Source organism: Symphalangus syndactylus, chromosome 14, assembly GCF_028878055.3.
Source record: "Symphalangus syndactylus isolate Jambi chromosome 14, NHGRI_mSymSyn1-v2.1_pri, whole genome shotgun sequence".
Taxonomy (NCBI): Eukaryota; Metazoa; Chordata; class Mammalia; order Primates; family Hylobatidae; genus Symphalangus; species Symphalangus syndactylus.
The window spans coordinates 70,607,922-70,626,792 of NC_072436.2; the positions used below are offsets into that span (position 1 = coordinate 70,607,922).

Below are 18,871 nucleotides of genomic sequence, written 5' to 3' on the forward strand. Positions count from 1 at the left end.
TGGGGCTAAAACAACAATAGGAATAGCTGCTTTCACTAAATCACAAGTTGTTGCATATATCCAATGACATAATGTTTGTGAAAGTGCTTTGTAAATCTATGGCACCATATACATACCAGCACTAATTGGAAAACAAATACATTTCTAAAATTTAATATGCAGATTCATGATGTTGTAATTCAAAGCAGGTTTAAACAATAGGGGAAATCCATAATGAGTATATTAAATTTATCATTCTTTATTAAAGTGAAGAACTAATACCCCTCCCCATCCAATTTGTCCCAACTAATCTCAACTTGTTCCATGTATTTCCTTTCCCTCCCTCCCTCCCTCCCTCTCTTCCTTCTTCCCTTCTTTCCCACTTTCTTTTTTTTTTTGAGATGGAGTCTCACTCTGTCGCCCAGGCTGGAGTGCAGTGGCGCGATCTCGGTTCACTGTAAGCTCTGCCTCCCAGGTTCACGCCATTCTCCTGCCTCAGCCTCCTGAGTAGCTGGGACTACAGGCGCCTGCCACCACACCCGGCTAATTTTTTGTATTTTTAGTAGAGACGGGGTTTCATCTTGTTAGCCAGGTTGGTCTCGATCTCCTGACCTCATGATCCACCCGCTTCGGCCTCCCAAAGTGTTGGGATTACGGGCGTGAGCCACCGTGCCCAGCCTCTTTCTTTCTTTTTTGAGATGCTGTCTCACTCTGTCTCCCAGGCTGGAGTGCCATGGTGAGATCTCGGCTCACTACAACCTCCACCTCCTGGGTTCAAGTGATTCTCCTGCCTCAGCCTCCCAAGTAGCTGGGATTACAGGTGTGTGCCACCACACTTGGCTAAATTTTTTATTTTTAGTCTAGGTGGGGTCTTGCTATGTTGGCCAGGCTTGTCTCGAACTTTTGGCCTCAAGTGATCTGCCCACTTCAGCCTCCCAAAGTGCTGAGATTACAGGCATGAGCCACCACACCCAGCCTCCCTTGTGTTTTATTAAAGGAAGACCCACGTGATGGCCAGAGGACATGGCACCCTCCTGTGTGACCCTGTGATGTGCAATGCACGCAGGAGGATTCACTTCCAGCAGGACACTTACCGAGCCCTTTCATGGCCTTCCTCAGGGTCTGGGCATCTTCCATGGCGTTGAATCCTGAAGCAGCTTTGACAGTACCTCCTTTGGTTGCCTGAGCACACAAGAGAGTGATGTTACTGAGAGGCAGCCTCTCACCAACACAGAGGCATCTCATTCGGCAAACATTTGCTGAGCACTGACCATAGCCTAGACAATATTCTAGGTGCTAGGGATACAGCAGTGACCATGAAAAATGAAGCTCTTGCTCCCTGGGACTGATGCTCTAGCTCATGGGAGGCAGACAGTAAACAAGCCAACAATTCACAGTTCCATAAAGTGCCTGGGGGTAAGCAGTGCTGTGAAGCAGATAGAGAGGTCCTGCAGGGCCCATTCTGAGGAGTGACATTGAGGTTAAGAGCTGAATGCAATGAAGCAGCTGCTCATGCAAAGATGGAGGCAAGGGTTACAGGCAGAGGAAATAGCTCCTGCAAAGGCCCTGAGGCCGGAACTAGTTTGTAGGGAAAGCAGGATAGAGGCCAGTGTGGCTCAAGTTGGTGGGCAAGGAGGGGAGGGGAAGACGAACTACATCAATGTGGAAGGAACCCTGTTCCCCTCAAAAGGGAAAAATATCAAACCTGAATCCAATCAAGCCTCTAGAGCCAAAAACAAATTTACAGTAAACAGGAGAAAGGAGAATGTTAAACCACATCAAAGGGTTGCAGTCAGCAAAATCTAGACTCTGAGACACAGCACTTAACAAATGATCTACTTTCTTTGACAAATTGCAAGGAGAATTTAAAGAGAGAGATGGAAGGGAACTACAGTTTAAAAGACATGAAAAGGAACATCAATGATCATAATGTGAAACTGTAGTACCATAATTTGGATCCTAAATTAAACAGTAAAAAACAAAAGACATTTATGAGACAATGGAAACACTGACTTCACATCTGATGACACTAAGGACTTGGTTTTAACATTTTTAGGTATAAGAATGGCATTATGGTGATATTTCATTTCTAAAAGAGGTTTAATCTATTGAAATAGTTTACAGATGAAATGATAAGATGTCTTGAGTTTGCTTCAAAATCCCACAGGTGGAGAGAAGGGGGAGGAAGTGGAGATAAAGAAGAAACAGGTCTGACATGGTGGCTCACTCCAGTAATCCCAGCACTTTGGGAGGCTGAGGCAGGCAGATCTCTTGAGCCCAGGAGTTTGAGACCAGACTGGGCAACATGGTGAAACCTCATCTCTACAAAAACATACAAAAAAATTAGCTATGCGTGGTGCACAGGCCTGTAGTCCCAGCTACTCAGGAAGCTGAGGTGGGAGGATCTCTTGAGCCCAGGAGGTGGAGACTGCAGTGAGCCGAGATCATACTACTGTGCTTCAATCTGGGCGACAGAGTGAGACCCTGTCTCAAAAAAACAAAGACAAAAAACAGGAGTGACCATGAGTTAATAATTATTGATAGGTACACAAAGGGGTTCATTATAGTATTCTGTTTACTTTTGTGTATGTTTAAAGTTTTCCATAATAAAAATATTTAAATAAATGAATTAAAAATAAAAAAGAAGGAAATCAGAGGGGTGGGCTGGGGCCAGAGCAAGGCAGCCCTTCAAACCAGGTAAGGAGTTTGTATTTTATTCTAAGTACAGTAGAAAGCCACCGACAGGTTTTGAGCAAGGAGATAGGGACACGTGATCTGACTTATCTATTTAAAAGATCCCCCTGGGCTGCTGTAGGGAGATGCAGAGACCATTTGAGAGCCTGGGCCAAGATCCGGGGGTGGGATATGAGCTAGACTAGGGTGAAATAGTTAAGATGGAAATAAATAGAGGAACAGACAGCTCAGCACATGTTTTGGAGCAAAGGCGACAGAACTTGCTGATGGACTGACGTGGGAGGTGAGGAAAGAAAAGAATCAAGTATAACTCTAAATCTTTTCCCTTGAGCAGCTGGGTATCATTTACCCAGATGGAGAAAACTGGAGGAAGACTACCAGATTCAGAGTGGCAGTCTGGAGTGGGATTTAGACGTTCTATGTTGGAAATGTTAAGTTTGGGATGTCCATTAAATATCCAAGTGGAATTGTCAAAAAGACAATTGGTTACACGATATAAGTCTAGAGGTCACATCCAGTATAATAAAGTTGGGATGCATCAGCATTTGGGTGGTACTTGATGAGATGACCTGGAAAGAAAGTGAAAATAGGGAACAGGGACTTAGGATAAGCCTGGGTCTCTCCAACAGTACAGGTCCAAAAGGGGAGAGCCCAGAAAGGATGGCTGAGAAGGGGCGGTCCTTGAGCTCATAGGAAATCCGGGATCAAGCACTGTCCAGAGGCTGAGGAAGGAGGGAGTAGTTGGCACTTGGTCTAAGAAGCTTAGTGGGAAGGAGCATAAGCACTGGAGTGGGGTATGAATCTTATCTTTACCTCTTTCTAGCTGTGTGGCCTGGGGACGTTTCATTTTTCTTACTTGTATATTGCGAATAATGATAACTCACAGAAACAGGATAATACAGGAATGCACTTAGCACAAAACCCAGAAAAAAGTAAACACTAAAACAAAAACTCAGAAACATCATCATCATCATCATCATCATCATCATCATCATCATCAAAGAGGACTTCAGCTGTACCTCCATAATAAATAAAATAATGGGATTCTTTTATCTATTTCTTGTATTACACCTCCACACAAGCCTATGGGGTAATGCCAGAGCATAATCTAGGATGGAGTATTTGTACAAGGTGGCGAAAACGGTGTGGAATAGAGCTAAAGTTTTCTGATAATCTAATTGGATCCAAGAATGTAATGTGGGCCATCTAAAGGAATGGAGGATTTTTATACCCTTAGAGCAGTTCTCTGGTGAGCCTGACTTGAGCTTACTGCACTAGACCACCCTGGCCTGGACCTCTCAGGCCCATAGTGGCCCACATCAAGCCCATCCAAGTCCTCAGGTACCCAGGGCACAGGCCTTCTCTGCTGCAAGACCAGGCTTTCATGTCCTGGATATGGTAAGCATTTGGCACTTGGTGATCACCCTCTATATGTCTGACAGAGGAAGGTAGACATGTACGTACGACATCATCTTCCTTGGGCCCCGTTATTGGATGAATTGCATCTCCCCCACAAAAAAGACATGTTGAAGTCCTAACCTCCAGCACCTCAGAATGTGACCTTATTTGGAAATAGGGCCACTGCAGATTAATCAGTTAAGATGAGGTGATACTGGTGTAGGGTGGGCCCCTAATCCAATACGACTGGTGTCCTTATAAGAAGATGTGGATATGAGAAGACAGACATACAAGGGGCGAGCACCGTATGACAAAGGCAGAGACAGAAGTCATGTAGCAGCAAACCAAGAAATAGCTAGGATTGCCAGCAAACCCCCAGAAGCTAAGAAGAGGCCCAGAAGGCTTCTGCACAGGTATCAAAGGGAGCATGGCCCTGCTGACACCTTGCTTTGGATTTCTGGCCTCCAGAACTGTGAGGCAATACATTTCTACTATTCTAAGCCATCCAGTTTGTGCTATTAGGTTGGTGCAATTACTTTTGCACCAACCTAATACTTTATTTTGGCAGCCTCAAGAAACTAACAGAGGCACTTTACTTCTTTTCTTCTATTATATATCCATAGTAATATGCAAATTGGTGACTTGCTGTCAGAATTCCAACATGGCCGTTGGCCTCAGCATGAGACAGCTTTCTGAGTTGAATGTTTCGCAAGGTTCTTTTGGAACTTCCGTATTGAAAAATTTTTGGATGGCACTCAAACACTGCATTCAACTTTTAAGCAAACTGCATTGCTGAGGGACACTACTATGGATTAGGATTAATATATAACAAGGTGAATCGATAGAGGAATTGGCAAGGGTGGTTCCGTTTATCAGTTAGCATTCTTAGTGACTCTTTTCCTCCAGGAAAGAGATCAAGAAATGTGTTCCCTGTTAGCATGATAAATATCCATATTGATTGAATTTCAGAGTATAATATACCATTATCCATTCTGGGAAGACAGGGAATTCTGTCCTAAGAGGGCCCATTGTGATAGCAGGCAAAGGAAACAGAGAGGATATAGGAAGGAATGACAAAAATGAATAGATAGAAATAGGTGCCATATCACAATTGATGAAATATTGTTATTACATTAATAATGAAGAAGATATATGCCAAAAAGATCAGAGTACAATACAATGGAATACTAATGAGCAATAAAAAGGAATGGAGGAACAAAACTACTGATGCAACAACACAGATGAATTGCAAAAGAATATAATGGCCAGAAAAAGAAGTCAGACACAAAAAGAGTACCTACTCTATGATTCAATTTATAGGATGTTCTAGAACAGGCAAAACTAACTTATGATAACACTCAGAACAGCAGTTGCATTTCTTGTGTGGAGTGGAGGGTGGGAAGGCGAGTTAATATGAAACGGGCATGGAGGAGCTTCTGGGAATGATAAAATGTCCTACCTTGATATGGGAGTAGGTTATGTGGGTATATATATATACACACATATATTTGTAAAACTTAACGACCAGTAACCTTAAAGGATGTGCATTTCACTATATGCAAATTATACCTCCATAAAACATGTTTTAAAATCTTGAATACAATGATTTAAAAAAATATTGTAGAGAATTTGGAAAATTTTTTAAAAATTAAGAAGAAAGCTGGGTGCGGTGGCTCACACCCATAATCCCAGCACTTTGGGAGGCCGAGGCCGGCAGATCATGAGGTCAGGAGTTCGAGACTAGCCTGGCCAACATGGTGAAACCCTGTCTCTACCAAAAATACAAAAAATCAGTCAGGTGTGGTGGTGAGCGCCTGTAATCCCAGCTACTCAGGAGGCTGAGGCAGGGGAATCACTTAAACCTAGGGCAGAGGTGGTAGTGGGCCAAGATCACGCCACTGCACTCCAGCCTGGGCAACAGATTGAGACTCTGTCTCAAAAAAAATAAAAATAAAAATAAATTAAGAAGAAAATCAAAACACTCAAAACCACTAGAGTAAATAATTTTAATGATATGAAATGTAATATAAACATTACATTATCTCATTAGCATAGAGAAGAGATAAAGCATAAGATCAGAGTGAATACATAACTTGTTTCCTATTTTCCTATACTAAGTGGGGGACAAGGAAGGCTACAAAACTATTATTTATGCTCTTATTACTCTTATTTAAAAATCATTATACATATGAGTAAGGTCTAAAATTAAAAAATGGCAAATAGTTGGTGTTTCCAATGTTGTGACTGTATAGTGTGGTTTTCTTTTTAAAATGTCCTTTGTCTGTCTAATAAATAATAGTCATGATAGAAAAACAGGTTTTAGGAGGAAAGATGAGAGCAACTCAGGTAATTTTCCCAGGGTGGAAAGCACACAAAGGGCCACTTGATTACAGTCTTCATTTGTAGGAAAGCTGTGAGCCTGCTGAAGACATGAAGAGCATCTCATTAATTCTGAGTCCTAGTCCCACATCTGCCACAAAGTAGAGGCACCATAAGCATTTCTGAATAAATATTCTCCACGCTGGCTAGGCACAGTGGCTTATGCTGTAATCCCAGAACTTTGGGAGGCCAAGGTGGGAGGATCGCTTGAGGCCAGGAGTTTGAGACCAGCTTGGGCACATAGCAAGCCCCTCATCTCCATAAAAAATAAAAATAAATAAATATTTTTAAAAAATTCTCCATGGCCAGGGAGAATCAATCAGCAAGAAACTGATTATAAACTAAAGCATGAGAGATTTGGGGCACACATGAATAAGCCTTTGACTGTCAGAGATCATGAAGAAAATTCTGGAATATCTAATGCAAAAGAAATTAAGAGTATATTACTCTTTGTTCAGGATAGTTTACTTTACACATCCATCTTCCAAAAGGAAGGCATCTCAAGCTGGCAGGCTCTCCGGTTCCTCTCTAGGTATAAGATTTCTACTTCTATTATTGCTTCCTCAAGAAGACCACGGGTCAGAATTACTTGTCTATTCAGAAACCGTATTTGGGCAAGAGAAGGAGAGCAGATGGCCAGCCTTAGGTAGAGCCATGTTTTCAGCTAAGAGGCTCAGCTTCCACCTCAGAGCTGAACTTTACAGAACTCTCAAAGGGATTCAATTCGATGCTTGTTCCAAAGATCAGATAACCAAGGTCCAAGGCGTCTGATTACTGTCTAAAGCAGGAGGCGGCCAACACACCCATATTGTTAAGAAACACCCCTCTTGATGAGCCTGAAATGATGTGGCTACCTCAGAGTATCGATAGCAGTCCTCTTCTGGTAGTAGAACCTACAGAATTTTTAGTTTTTCCTTTTTAAATGTTCTAAAATAAACATGTAGCACTTCTGCAGACAGAAAACTACAACTTGTTTCTATATTCTCAGAATGTTAAAAGAATTCAAACAATTCTCTCTTTGAATCAATTTTCAAGGTCAAGTTGCTTACCACCCCTAAAAGAAATTTAAATGATGTTTAGAAATAGACCTGCCTTTTCATGTCCTCCTCCTTCCCCTCTGTTGAGTAAACAATGCTTTGTTTAAGCTAACAGTTGCTGAGCCCACATTCTGTACCTGTTGGCAGCTGGCACCAGATAGGGTTGAGGTATTTCACAACTTACCATGGCCATGACTCTAGGTCAAGATCAGAGTTCAGCCACTCAAGCAGAAGTTCTTCTGTGATAAAAGCAGAGGGGAAATTACTGTGATGAAGGAAATGGCGTTAAAATCATTAATCGGGATAACTTGCAGTTTGCATGAAGCTAAGCCATGAGGAAATGACACCCAACTTAATCAAAAGGCCAGTTACTGATTAGCCAGAGATACAAGGAATGGGCTACTAATTAGAGAAACTGTTAAAAAAGTCGACTTTATCACACTGGTAAAATATTTTCCTACCTGTTCTTCTGTTTGGAGATACACACGACAGAAAGGATTCCTATTGTTTTGTTAGGGTAAAGTACCAATACTTGTACTCAAGCTGGACACAGATTCTGAACTGAATGTTATAGTAGATCAGAAGAGGTTCCGCCTTTGAGAAAAGAGATAATCCAACTGCATCAGAGGAAAGTACAGCATACCAGCCTCCCCTCTGTGTGTGCATCTGTGTGAGTGTGTTTGTGTGTGTGTGTACGTGTGTGTGTAATGACAGGCCGGCAGCCTAACCAACATTAGAATCTTTTCGTTTCCCGGTGGCGATTTTCACTGCCACCATTCTAGGATTAAAGATTTTCTTCCCTTTAAGCTGCAGGCTTATACACTCAACTTTGTCCTCGGTTTTCAGCACCCCCTCTTCCATCACCATCACACATTTTTTTTTCAGTTGTTCAAAATGCAAGAAATGTCTTCACTGTAGTCTAGGACTCTTGCGGAGTTCCCATGATATATAAACAGTCCCCTAACGGCAGCCTACCACCTCCTGTTCCCATATCTATGTCATATAAACAAGGCACCTTCTCTTTTCTTTTTTTTTTTTTTTTTTTTTTTGAGTCAGGGTCTCCCTCCATTGTCCAGGCTGGAGTGTAGTGGTGCAATCATAGCCCACTGCAGCCTCGAACTCCTGGACTCAAGCGATCCTCCTGCCTCAGCCCCCTGAGTCACTGGGACTACAGGTGCGAACCACCTGGATAAGGCTCCTTTTCTCAGAATTTAGTTAGATCCTTGATACTCAGAGTCATCCTAGAACCAGGAGTACATGCATTCCTGGGAACTTGTTAAAAATGCAGAACCTGGCTGGGCGCGGTGGCTCACGCCTGTAATCCCAGCACTTTGGGAGGCCAAGGCAGGTGTATCATTTGAGGTCAGGAGTTTGAGACCAGCCTGGCCCACATGGTGAAACCCCATCTCTACTAAAAATATAAAAATTAGCTGGGGGGTAGTGGCACACACCTGTAATTCCAGATACTTGGGAAGCTGAGGCAGGAGAATCACTTGAGCCTGGGAGGCAGAGGTTGCAGCGAGCCAAGCTCATGCCACTGCACTCCAGTCTGGGTGACAGAGTGAGACACTGTCTCAAAAGAAAAAAAAAAAAAGCAGAATCTCAGGTCCCTACCCCACATCTACTCCCAGAATCTGCATTTTTACAAGATTCCCCAAATATTTGCCTGCACAGTAGTTTGAAAAGCACTGGTCTAGATAATCTGACCAAGCAGTGTGCCTTTTGTTGATAACTAAGTCCTTCTTAACCCACCTGATTACCACTTAGGCCTTGTTTGATCACATTTGCTTTTTACCTTCCAGTTTCATTCTTCCTGTTTCCCATCATTCATTGCCGACTTACCCCCTATTACCTGGGGGTTCAACTAGTTGGTTCAACTGAGAACCAACTAGTCCTGGGGCACAGCCTGAGCAAAGGTGCAGAGGTGGAAATGAGCTGCAGTTTCAGGGATAATGAGGAAATGTGGGCGTGACAGCAGAGGGCTCATTCCAGGGAAGGCTCAGAAACAAGGTTGGAAGGCCGGGCGCGGTGGCTCAAGCCTGTAATCCCAGCACTTTGGGAGGCCGAGGCGGGCGGATCACGAGGTCAGGAGATCGAGACCATCCTGGCTAACACGGTGAAACCCCGTCTCTACTAAAAATACAAAAAATTAGCCGGGCGTGTTGGCGGGCGCCTGTAGTCCCAGCTACTCGGGAGGCTGAGGCAGGAGAATGGCGTGAACCCGGGAGCCGGAGCTTGCAGTGAGCTGAGATCGCGCCACTGCACTCCAGCCTGGGCAACAGAGCGAGACTCCGTCTCAAAAAAAAAAAAAAAAAAAAAAAAAGAAACAAGGTTGGAAAAGCCAAAGCGAACTGAATGGTATGGGCCTTGCACGGCCAGCTGAGGAGTCTGGCTACAGAATACCATAGGTCATAGGAATACTGTGGAAAGTTTTTTGTTATTTGCAGAGAAATGCCATAATAAAAGAAAAGCTTTAATAAGGTACTGTACTTTACTATAGGGTAAACTGGAAAGAGAGAGACTGGAGTGAGAGAGAAGAAGTTAAGAAGGCTTGAGAGACAACTACAGGAATAGATGGGTAGAGGCAAAGGCCTGGGCAGGGTGTGGCACTGGAATATGATATACGGGGGATGTTTGGAAGGAAGACTTTATCAGATGTAGTGACTCATGGACTGTATAGCTTTACTCATTCAATCACCAAATGTTCCTAAATGACCTCTCACAGCACCTCTCCAGGCACTTGTTCTGTTGATAGAGATAATGCAGTGGATAAGGCAATGAACCTGCTGTCAAGGCATTTATAGTCTACCAGGAGAGATAGACAACGCATTTGTTTATTTTATTTTTTACATAACTAGACATCTTTATCTTTTGACAAATAGCTTTAACAAACATAATTTTCAAGCCCTTTCCACAATATAAATTATTACTTGACCCCCATTATTTCATTAAAAAAAAAAAAGGATTCATTCTGGGTTCTCTTTCCTTTCTTTTTTTCTTTTTTTTTTTTTTTGAGGCAGAGTGTTGCTCTGTTGCCCAGGCTAGAGTGCAGCGGTGCAATCTTGGCTCACTGCAATCTCTGCCTCCCAGGTTCAAGCAAGTCTCCCGTCTCAGCCTCCCTGGTAGATGGATTACAGGCATGCATCACCATACCCGGCTAATTTTTGTATTTTTAGTAGAGACAGGATTTCACCATATTGGCCAGGCTGGTCTTGAACTTCTGACCTCAAGTGATCTACCCACTTCAGCCTCCCAAAGTGCTGGGACTACAGACATGAGCCATCACACCTGGCCTTCTGATTTCTCTGTGGTTTTTTTTTTTTTTTTTTTTTTTTTTATGAGACAGAGTTTCGCTCTTGTTGCCCAGGCTGGAGTGCAATGGCACGATCTTGGCTCACTGCAACCTCTGCCTCCTGGGTTCAAGTGATTCTCCTGCCTCAGCCTCCCGAGTAGCTGGGATTACAGGCATGTGCTGCCACACCCGACTAATTTTTTATTTTTAGTAGAGACGGGGTTTCTCCATGTTGGTCAGGCTGGTCTCGAACTCCCGACCTCAGGTGATCCGCCTGCCTCGGCGTCCCAAAGTGCTGGGATTACAGGCGTGAGCCACCACGCCCAGCCCAACTTTTCTTTCTAAATGCCAGATATACATCAACCAGGCCTTTTCTGACCTCAGAGACAGTAGACTTGGTGACAGTATTGATATCTACTGTAGAGATGCATTGTAACTTGGCTAACTCTAATTAGTTCTGATATTAACAGGCCCAGCATAGGCTGCTAAAACACTTCAACAATTTTAAAATATATTTTTAACTCTTACTTATAACTTCTATTCAACCTCTTTGCCACCAACAACAAATTTTAGAATGAATAAATAAGATAATTTCTGATTTCGGCGAGATGATGAAAATATAACAGGATGATGGCACAAAGCAAGGGTCGGCAAACCACAGTAGCTCATGGGTGAAATCCTACTTTTGTATGACCTACAAGCCAAGAATGTCTTTATATTTTTAAATAATTGACCAAAAAAAATCAAATAAGGGATAGTTTATTACGTGTGAAAATTATACAAAATTCAAACTTCGAAGACTTATTGGAATAGTCACACGTGTTTGTTTATATTTTGTCTGTGGCTACTTTCAAGCTACAACAGCAGAAATGAGTAGTTGTGACAGAGACCACGTGGCCCAGGAAGCTAAGAATATTTATTGTCTGGCCCTTCACAGAAAACATTTGCTGACCCCTGACATGGAGGATGACAGGATCAGGTTACCAGGAAGGAGCTGGCCTGGGCAGGGCGATCCAGGAGGCATCTCTGAGTTGACATCTGAACTAAGACCTGAATGAAGGGAAGGGGCTAGCCGTTCAAGGTTCTGAAGGAGAACTCTTTCAGGCAGCCGGAGCAGTCAGTCAAAGGCCCTGCAGCAGAAATGGGCTTACTGTGTTTGAGGGATGGACAAAAGCATTGTGAACAAGGGCAAGAGTGGCATGAGATGAAGATGCAGTCAGGCCATATAATATTGTGACTTAGAATAAGGGATATACACCTGTTCGTCCTCCTGTTCCTGGTACAGAACTCCTAAATCCCTTGGAATTTTCTAAGCGATAAGAACAATAAGGGTGAAAGGAGAATCTTTTGTTATTCATAACAAGCCCGGTTAACTGCACCTGAGTTCATGTTAATGAGGGGAAAGCCCCCAGATAACTATAGGATGGGGGGCTGGTTGCCCCAGTAAACAAACTCTGTGATTAGAGAGTTGGAATTTTCAGTTCAACCTCTCACCTTAGAGGAGAAGAGCTGGAGATTGATTTCATCACCAATGGCCAATGATTTGATCAATCATGCCTATGTAACAAACACTCCATAAAAACCCAAAGGACAGCAGGAAATAGGGAGTGGAGGGTTTGAAGAGCTTCCAGGTTAGTGAACACATGGAGGTACTAGGAAGACGGTGCACCTGGAGAGGCTGTGGAAGCTGTGAGCCCCTCACCACGTGCCCCACCCTATGCATTCTTCCATCTGGCTGTTCCCGAACTGTATCCCTTTATCATAAACTGATAATCCAGTAGGTAAACTGTTTTCCTGAGTACTGTGAGCCATTCTAGCAAATGACGAAAGTCAACAGGGGGTCATGGGAACCTCTGATTTCTAGCCATTCCATCAGAAGCACAGGTAACAAGCTGGACTTGCCACTGGCATCTGAAGTGGCGGAGGCTTGTGGGACTGATCCCTTAACCCAAGCTTGTCCAACCTGTGGCTCATGGGCCACGTGTGGCCCAGGACAGCTTTGAATCTGGCTCAACACAAATTCATAAACTTTATTAAAACATTATGAGATTTTTTGCAATCTTTTTTTCTCATGAGCTATTGTTAGTGTTAGTGTATTTTATGTGTGGTCCAAGACAATTATTCTTCTTCCAATGTGGCCCAGGGAAGCCAAAAGATTGGACACCCCTGCCTTAACCAGTGGGGTCTGTGCTAACTTGATAGTGTCAGAATTTAGTTAAATTGTGGCACACCCAGTTGGTGTCCAAAGAGAACTGAAGAACTGCTTGATGTGGGAACCCCCACCCCACCTCCTCACCCATCACATCTGGTGCTAGAAGTGAAAAAGTGTTAAAGTATAAGGAAAAATAGTTTGTTTTCCTATACAATTGGTGTCAGAAGTGGGATTTGCTGGAATGGCCCTGGCTTGCAGAAATACGTGGTTTGGGAACAGAAAGAACAAAAGGGTTGGGGATGAGAAACTTTGATTCCTGGGTGGCCACATGGTCATGAGACAGGCAGGCTGGTGAGTTCCCTATTTTTAAATGGCCTGGACCAGGCATGGTGGCTCACGCCTGTAATCCCAGCACTTTGGGAGGCTGAGGTGGGTAGATCACCTGAGGTCAGGAGTTCGAGATCAGCCTGGCCAACGTGGTGAAACCCCATCTCTAATAAAAATATAAAAATTAAGCAGGGCATGGTGGTGAGTGCCTGTAATCCCAGCTACTCAGGAGGCTGAGGCAGGAGAATCGTGTGAACCCCCAGAGGCGGAGGTTGCAGTGAACCAAGACTGCACCACTGCACTCCAGCCTGGGCAACAGAGTGAGACTCTGTCTCAATAAATAAATAAATAAAATAAAAATAAATAAAATGGCCTGGAAGAAAATGATAGAAGCCCTTCACTCAAGCTCTAACTTATATAACTCTTAGCCAATTAATAACAAAAGACCCAAGAAGCTTATTAACCACAAGCTCCTATTTCAGGGGGTGGGGACTTCCCTGGAGCCCTGCATGCATAGCTAGACTTAAGTCCAACCTACAGTTACCCTTCCTCATTTTAAGGCTAAAAATGTGTGGGGTGGAGATTTAAAATGCTAATGTTGCATATGATGCATGAAGAAGCATGCTGAGCTACTGCGTGAGTGCTAGAAAAGCCTCTCCTACGCATGCTCCAATGTAACCCTTTCCCATGGAAAGACCCTATAAAACTAACCCACACACTATCCTCCAATAGCAGTCTGTTTCTTTTCCTTTCTCAGCACTGGCTCCCTTGTGCACAAGCCAAAACAAACTTTCTCTTTGCTGCTATGTATGGTGATTGCTCTTGATTTCTATCCTGGGTGATTACAAGAACCCAGGGCACTAGTAACAGCCACCCATGGTACAGAGTAGCATATCATGCTGAGATCTGTTAGTAAAGGTAAAAGCTACCCCAAGGAGTTGGGTCACTGGATGCATAAGGAAATGCAAACTATAAGAAAAGGCAATATATAGGCTGGGCGCGGTGGCTCACGCTTGTAATCCCAGCACTTTGGGAGGCCGAGGCGGGCGGATCACGAGGTCAGGAGATCGAGACCACGATGAAACCCCGTCTCTACTAAAAATACAAAAAATTAGCTGGGCGTGGTGGCGGGCGCCTGTAGTCCCAGCTACTCGGAGAGGCTGAGGCAGGAGAATGGCGTGAACCCGGGAGGCGGAGCTTGCAGTGAGCCGAGATTGCGCCACTGCACTCCAGCCTGGGCGACAGAGCGAGACTCTGTCTCAAAAAAAAAAAAAAAAAAAAAAAAGAAAAGGCAATATATTCCATCCCTTGGTTATTATCTGTAATAGATAAAATAAAATTAAAAGAGAGTGCTGGGTCAGACCAAGCTCAGATTTCAATGAGTCTATGCTCTAGCCACTAACTGCAAAGCCACCCACCAATGGCAAAATTATGCTGAGATCAGACAATATCACTAAGAACTCTGGTAAACAAGAAGGCAGTTCATGTGGGGTGGAAGGCAAACCATGAAATGATTGAAACCAAAGGGTATAGTGTGAAGAAATTATTTCATTTTGTAGATCAGTATCATAAACTTCTCGAAGAACCTTTATTCAAATGGCTTGTGTGAGTAACTAAGTGAGTGACAGTGTCTTAGGTTTTGAACACTGCAGAGTATTCAAAACGCTAGCATTCATGTTTGAGTTGATGCAGGACCCACAGCTGTCTATGGAACAATCACAGATGTTTCAGGTGGTCCAGACACACAGGAGGTTATTCCTGAAAGAACATCCAGCCTGGTGGACTGGACAAAAGCCACACTAAGGTCTGTTTACCCTGAGAAGGGGAACTGTTCCTCTCTCCTTATAAATGCCAAGTAGAATATCCCTGATGAAGCAGCTGATATGCTTCATATGCAAACCACACAGGACTGGCTTGATGATCATCGGGGTATCCGTCTGCTGAATATGCCTGTTACCCAGGTCATGGTAAACGCTGTGGTTAAGGGGGCTCCTTTTGGCCAGATGCGGTGGCTCACGCCTGTAATCCCTGCACTTTGGGAGGCCGAGGCAGGCGGATCACCTGAGGTCAGGAGTTGGAGACCAGGCTGGCCAACCTGATGAAACCCCGTCTCTACTAAAAATACAAAAAATTAGTCAGGCGTGATGGCGGGTGCCTGTAATCCCAGCTACTCGGGAGGCTGAGGCAGAAGAATCACTTGAACCTGAGAGGCGGAGATTGCAGTGAGCTGAGATTGCACCACTGCTCTCCAACCTGGGCAACAAGAGCGAAACTCCATCTCAAAAAAAAAAAAAAAAAAAAATGGTGGGGGGAGGGCTCCTTTTACATAAACACCTCATATAACTTTACTGCTGCAAAACCAAGGAAGTCTTACGGAATTTTCTCTCTCGGCTTCCACTTATGGGTCTTACAGATGCTAATAAAAACATGAGGTTAGTTAAGAGAAGAATGGAGAAAGGCACAGAGAGTCAGGGACTAGTCTTAGCAGGGTGGAAATTTTTAAATGGTTATTAACACATAGGGCAGGGCGAGATGGCTCACGCCTGTAATCCCAGCACTTTGGGAAGCAGGGGTGGGCAGATCACTTGAGGTCGGGAGTTTGAGATCAGCCTGGCCAACACGGTGAAACCCTGCCTCTACTAAAAATACCAAAATTAGCCAGGCATGATGGCACATGCCTGTAATCCCAGCTACTGGGGAGGCTGAGGTACAAGAATCGCTTGAACCCGGGAGGTGGAGGTTGCACTGAGTTGAGATTGTGCCACTGCACTCTAGCCTGGGTGACAGAGCAAGATTCTGTCAAAAAAAAAAAAAAGAAAGAAAGGAAGAAAGAAAGAAGGAAGGAAGGAAAGAAGGAAGGAAGGAAGGAAAAAGAAAGAAAGAAAGAAAGAAAAAGAAAGAAAGAAAGAGCCGGGCACCGTGGCTCACGCCCGTAATCCCAGCACTTTGGGAGGCCAAGGCAGGCAGATCACAAGGTCAGGAGATCGAGACCATCCTGGCTAACACGGTGAAACCCCGTCTCTACTAGAAAGAAAGAAAGAAAGAAAGAAAGAAAGAAAGAAAGAAAGAAAGAAAGAAAGAAAGAAGGAAAGAAAGAAAGAAAGAAAAGAAAGAAAGGAGAGGAGAAGAAAAAGGAAAGGAAAAGAAGAGAGAAAAAGAAGAGAAAGAAAGAAAGAAAGAAAGAAAGAAAGAAAGAAAGAAAGAAAGAAAAGAATAAAACAAATATTGATAAACAAACAAAAAAAAAATCAGGGGCAGAGCTTAAGATCTTCATAGATCTTAGCCAGTCCTTGGTCTGGAGGCCCTGTTTCATGTCATGTGAATGATCCACATGTATCCATATCCCTTAGTAAGTATGATTCATATGATAATTGGCTGACAACCCTGGCAGATACAGCTTTTCAGAGCAAGGGCCTTCCCTTTGCTTTCATGTAGTTTTGGAATAAATGACAAGTGAGGAGGCAGGGAAGGGGGACACCTCTCCAAAAAGGGTAACCTTTAATATGAACATTCCACTCCTTTTTACCACATCAAGAAGTGGAAAGACACCTTGAGCAAAGTCTTCTGGAAATACTGAGAGTCATTATGCAAGGAGCTAGAAATATTTCACTTAAGGAAAAAGAAGGTATCATACTTGAACACTGGGTACTTTTAGTCAATTTATTTTGAAACTTGGACAGCACACAGTGTAATATACACATTTATATACAGACAGCTGTTGTTTATTTATTAAAGTTTTACTAGTACAAAACAAATTTCTTTCTTTCTTTTTTTTTTTTTTTTTTTGAGGCAGAGTCTCGCTCTGTTGCCAGGCTGGAGTGCAGTGGTGTGATCTCGGCTCACTGCAATCTCTGCTTCCCGGGTTCAAGCGATTCTCCTGCCTCAGCCTCCTGAGTAGCTTGGATCATAGGCACCCGCCACCATGCCCAGCTAATTTTTGTATTTTTAGTAGAGATGGGGTTTCACCAGGTTTGCCAGGATGGTCTCGATCTCCTGACCTCATGATCCGCCCACCTCAGCCTCCCAAAGTGCTGAGATTACAGGTGTGAGCCACTGCACCCGGCCATCAAACAAATTTCTAAATAGAGTATACAAATAAATGCAGAAAATGGTACTCCTCGCTTCATTGTTAGATAGTATGTGTAAAGTTAGTCTAAACAAATGCTTATTAGCATAGAGCCTGGCACCTGGTAAGGCCTCAGTAACTCTTGGCACAATGATGGGGGGAGCAGAAAGAGGAAAGAAATGCACCCCCCAAAACACAATTGCTGTAGGCCTCTCTTAGCTGCACAGAATGACAGCTCCCAAGGGCTGAAAAGCCTTTCTTCTGGAAGCTCCACCTATAACCTTCCCACCTCATTTTCCACCTGCCTCGCAGTGCCACGCCCTTAGCAGAGCCTCTGCCCGACATTCTTTGCTCTCTCAGCTTCCTTGGTTCCTTTGTTCTTTCTCTCTGAAGGCCTTTCTACAATCCATAAGCTGCACATTGTGACCAAGCCCACAATGACTCAGACTGTGTTGGGGGTTTAAAAGCTCCTTTGCTGCTCACAGATGGGGCGAAATAATTAGCAACTATGCCTCAGTTTTTACATCTGTAAAATGCAAACATGCTCCCATTTTGGGGGTGATTCAAATAACTCTAAAAGCATCAGGACTGTTCCAGATGGAAAGATGAAGCCTGAAGGTGACACACTTTTTAGTGATGTCTTTAAAAACCTAGGGTTATGAAGAGCATGGGTGGGTGACTACAGCTTCTTAACAGTATCTGAACTCTTACAACTAGGGCTTAGGATAGGGATCTGAAGTTCTTAAGACATAGTTTTAGAGCAACTGAAAGATAGTTGGGAATTAAACATATGAGACCTATCTCAATAGTAGTTACAAAAGGGAAAAATAAGTTGTGAATAAGTTCAACTTATTTCAACTAAGATTACATAAATTCATGGAAATAATTTACAATGAATTCATAAAGAAAAAGTAGGTATGTTGCGAATACATCTATACTGGTTTCCAGGATGTCCAGAAGGATAATAATACACTGTAACACAAATTGCCCAGTTGTATCTGCCAGAAATGGGCAAGCCAGGTGCTGACTCAAGTAGGAAGTTTCTTACGTCCTTATGGCAGACTGCAGGGATGTGAAACAAGGACTTCTGATTTCAAGTCCTATTTAGTAGGCTGTATGCGGAGGTAACAGTGTGGTGCATTCTCCTCTCTCACCCAGAATTTGGAAAGCAGGCAAAGTAGATACTTTCCTAAGCATTAGACTAGTAAAATCAGCAAACATCCATCAAAACAAAGATATGCAAACTCATTTTAATGGGAAAGAACGGCTCCTGGGTTGAAGCAGGCTTGCTGGAAGATATTAGCATGTTTAAAGAAAACTTGTGTCCATCAGCAGAGCAAGCTCCTTGCAAAACTGGCACAGATGCTTACTTTGAAATATTCATCTAAGCCCTGTCCTACGGAAAGGGTGAAGCCAGTGGTCGGGGGTCAGATACTTCTCCACTGTGAAGATGAATTCTGTCCATCTAATACTCCCTTGTTCCATGGTTGCCAAGCACCTTTTAGGCTACAGTTTGGCTTCCCAAATCAACCTGTCTACAAATATTG

At 43.5% G+C, this 18,871-nt stretch overlaps 1 protein-coding gene across 7 annotated transcripts in view; it reads right to left on the bottom strand.

Annotated features, from left to right (window-relative positions):
* The window catches only part of ANXA4 (annexin A4), an 88,320-nt gene that overhangs the window by 38,551 nt on the left and 30,898 nt on the right, over positions 1 to 18,871 (bottom strand). For 5 of the 7 annotated variants that reach the window (XM_055243326.2, XM_063617870.1, XM_055243327.2 and 2 more), the window contains 2 exons: positions 7,672 to 7,726; positions 1,074 to 1,161 (listed from right to left, as the gene is read on the bottom strand). In XM_055243326.2, the coding sequence (XP_055099301.1) occupies positions 1,074 to 1,161; positions 7,672 to 7,680 (97 nt within the window). In that variant the 5' untranslated portion in view covers positions 7,681 to 7,726. The remainder of the gene's footprint in view (positions 1 to 1,073; positions 1,162 to 7,671; positions 7,727 to 18,871) is intronic. The other 2 variants (XM_063617871.1, XM_063617869.1) reach the window with 1 other exon arrangement.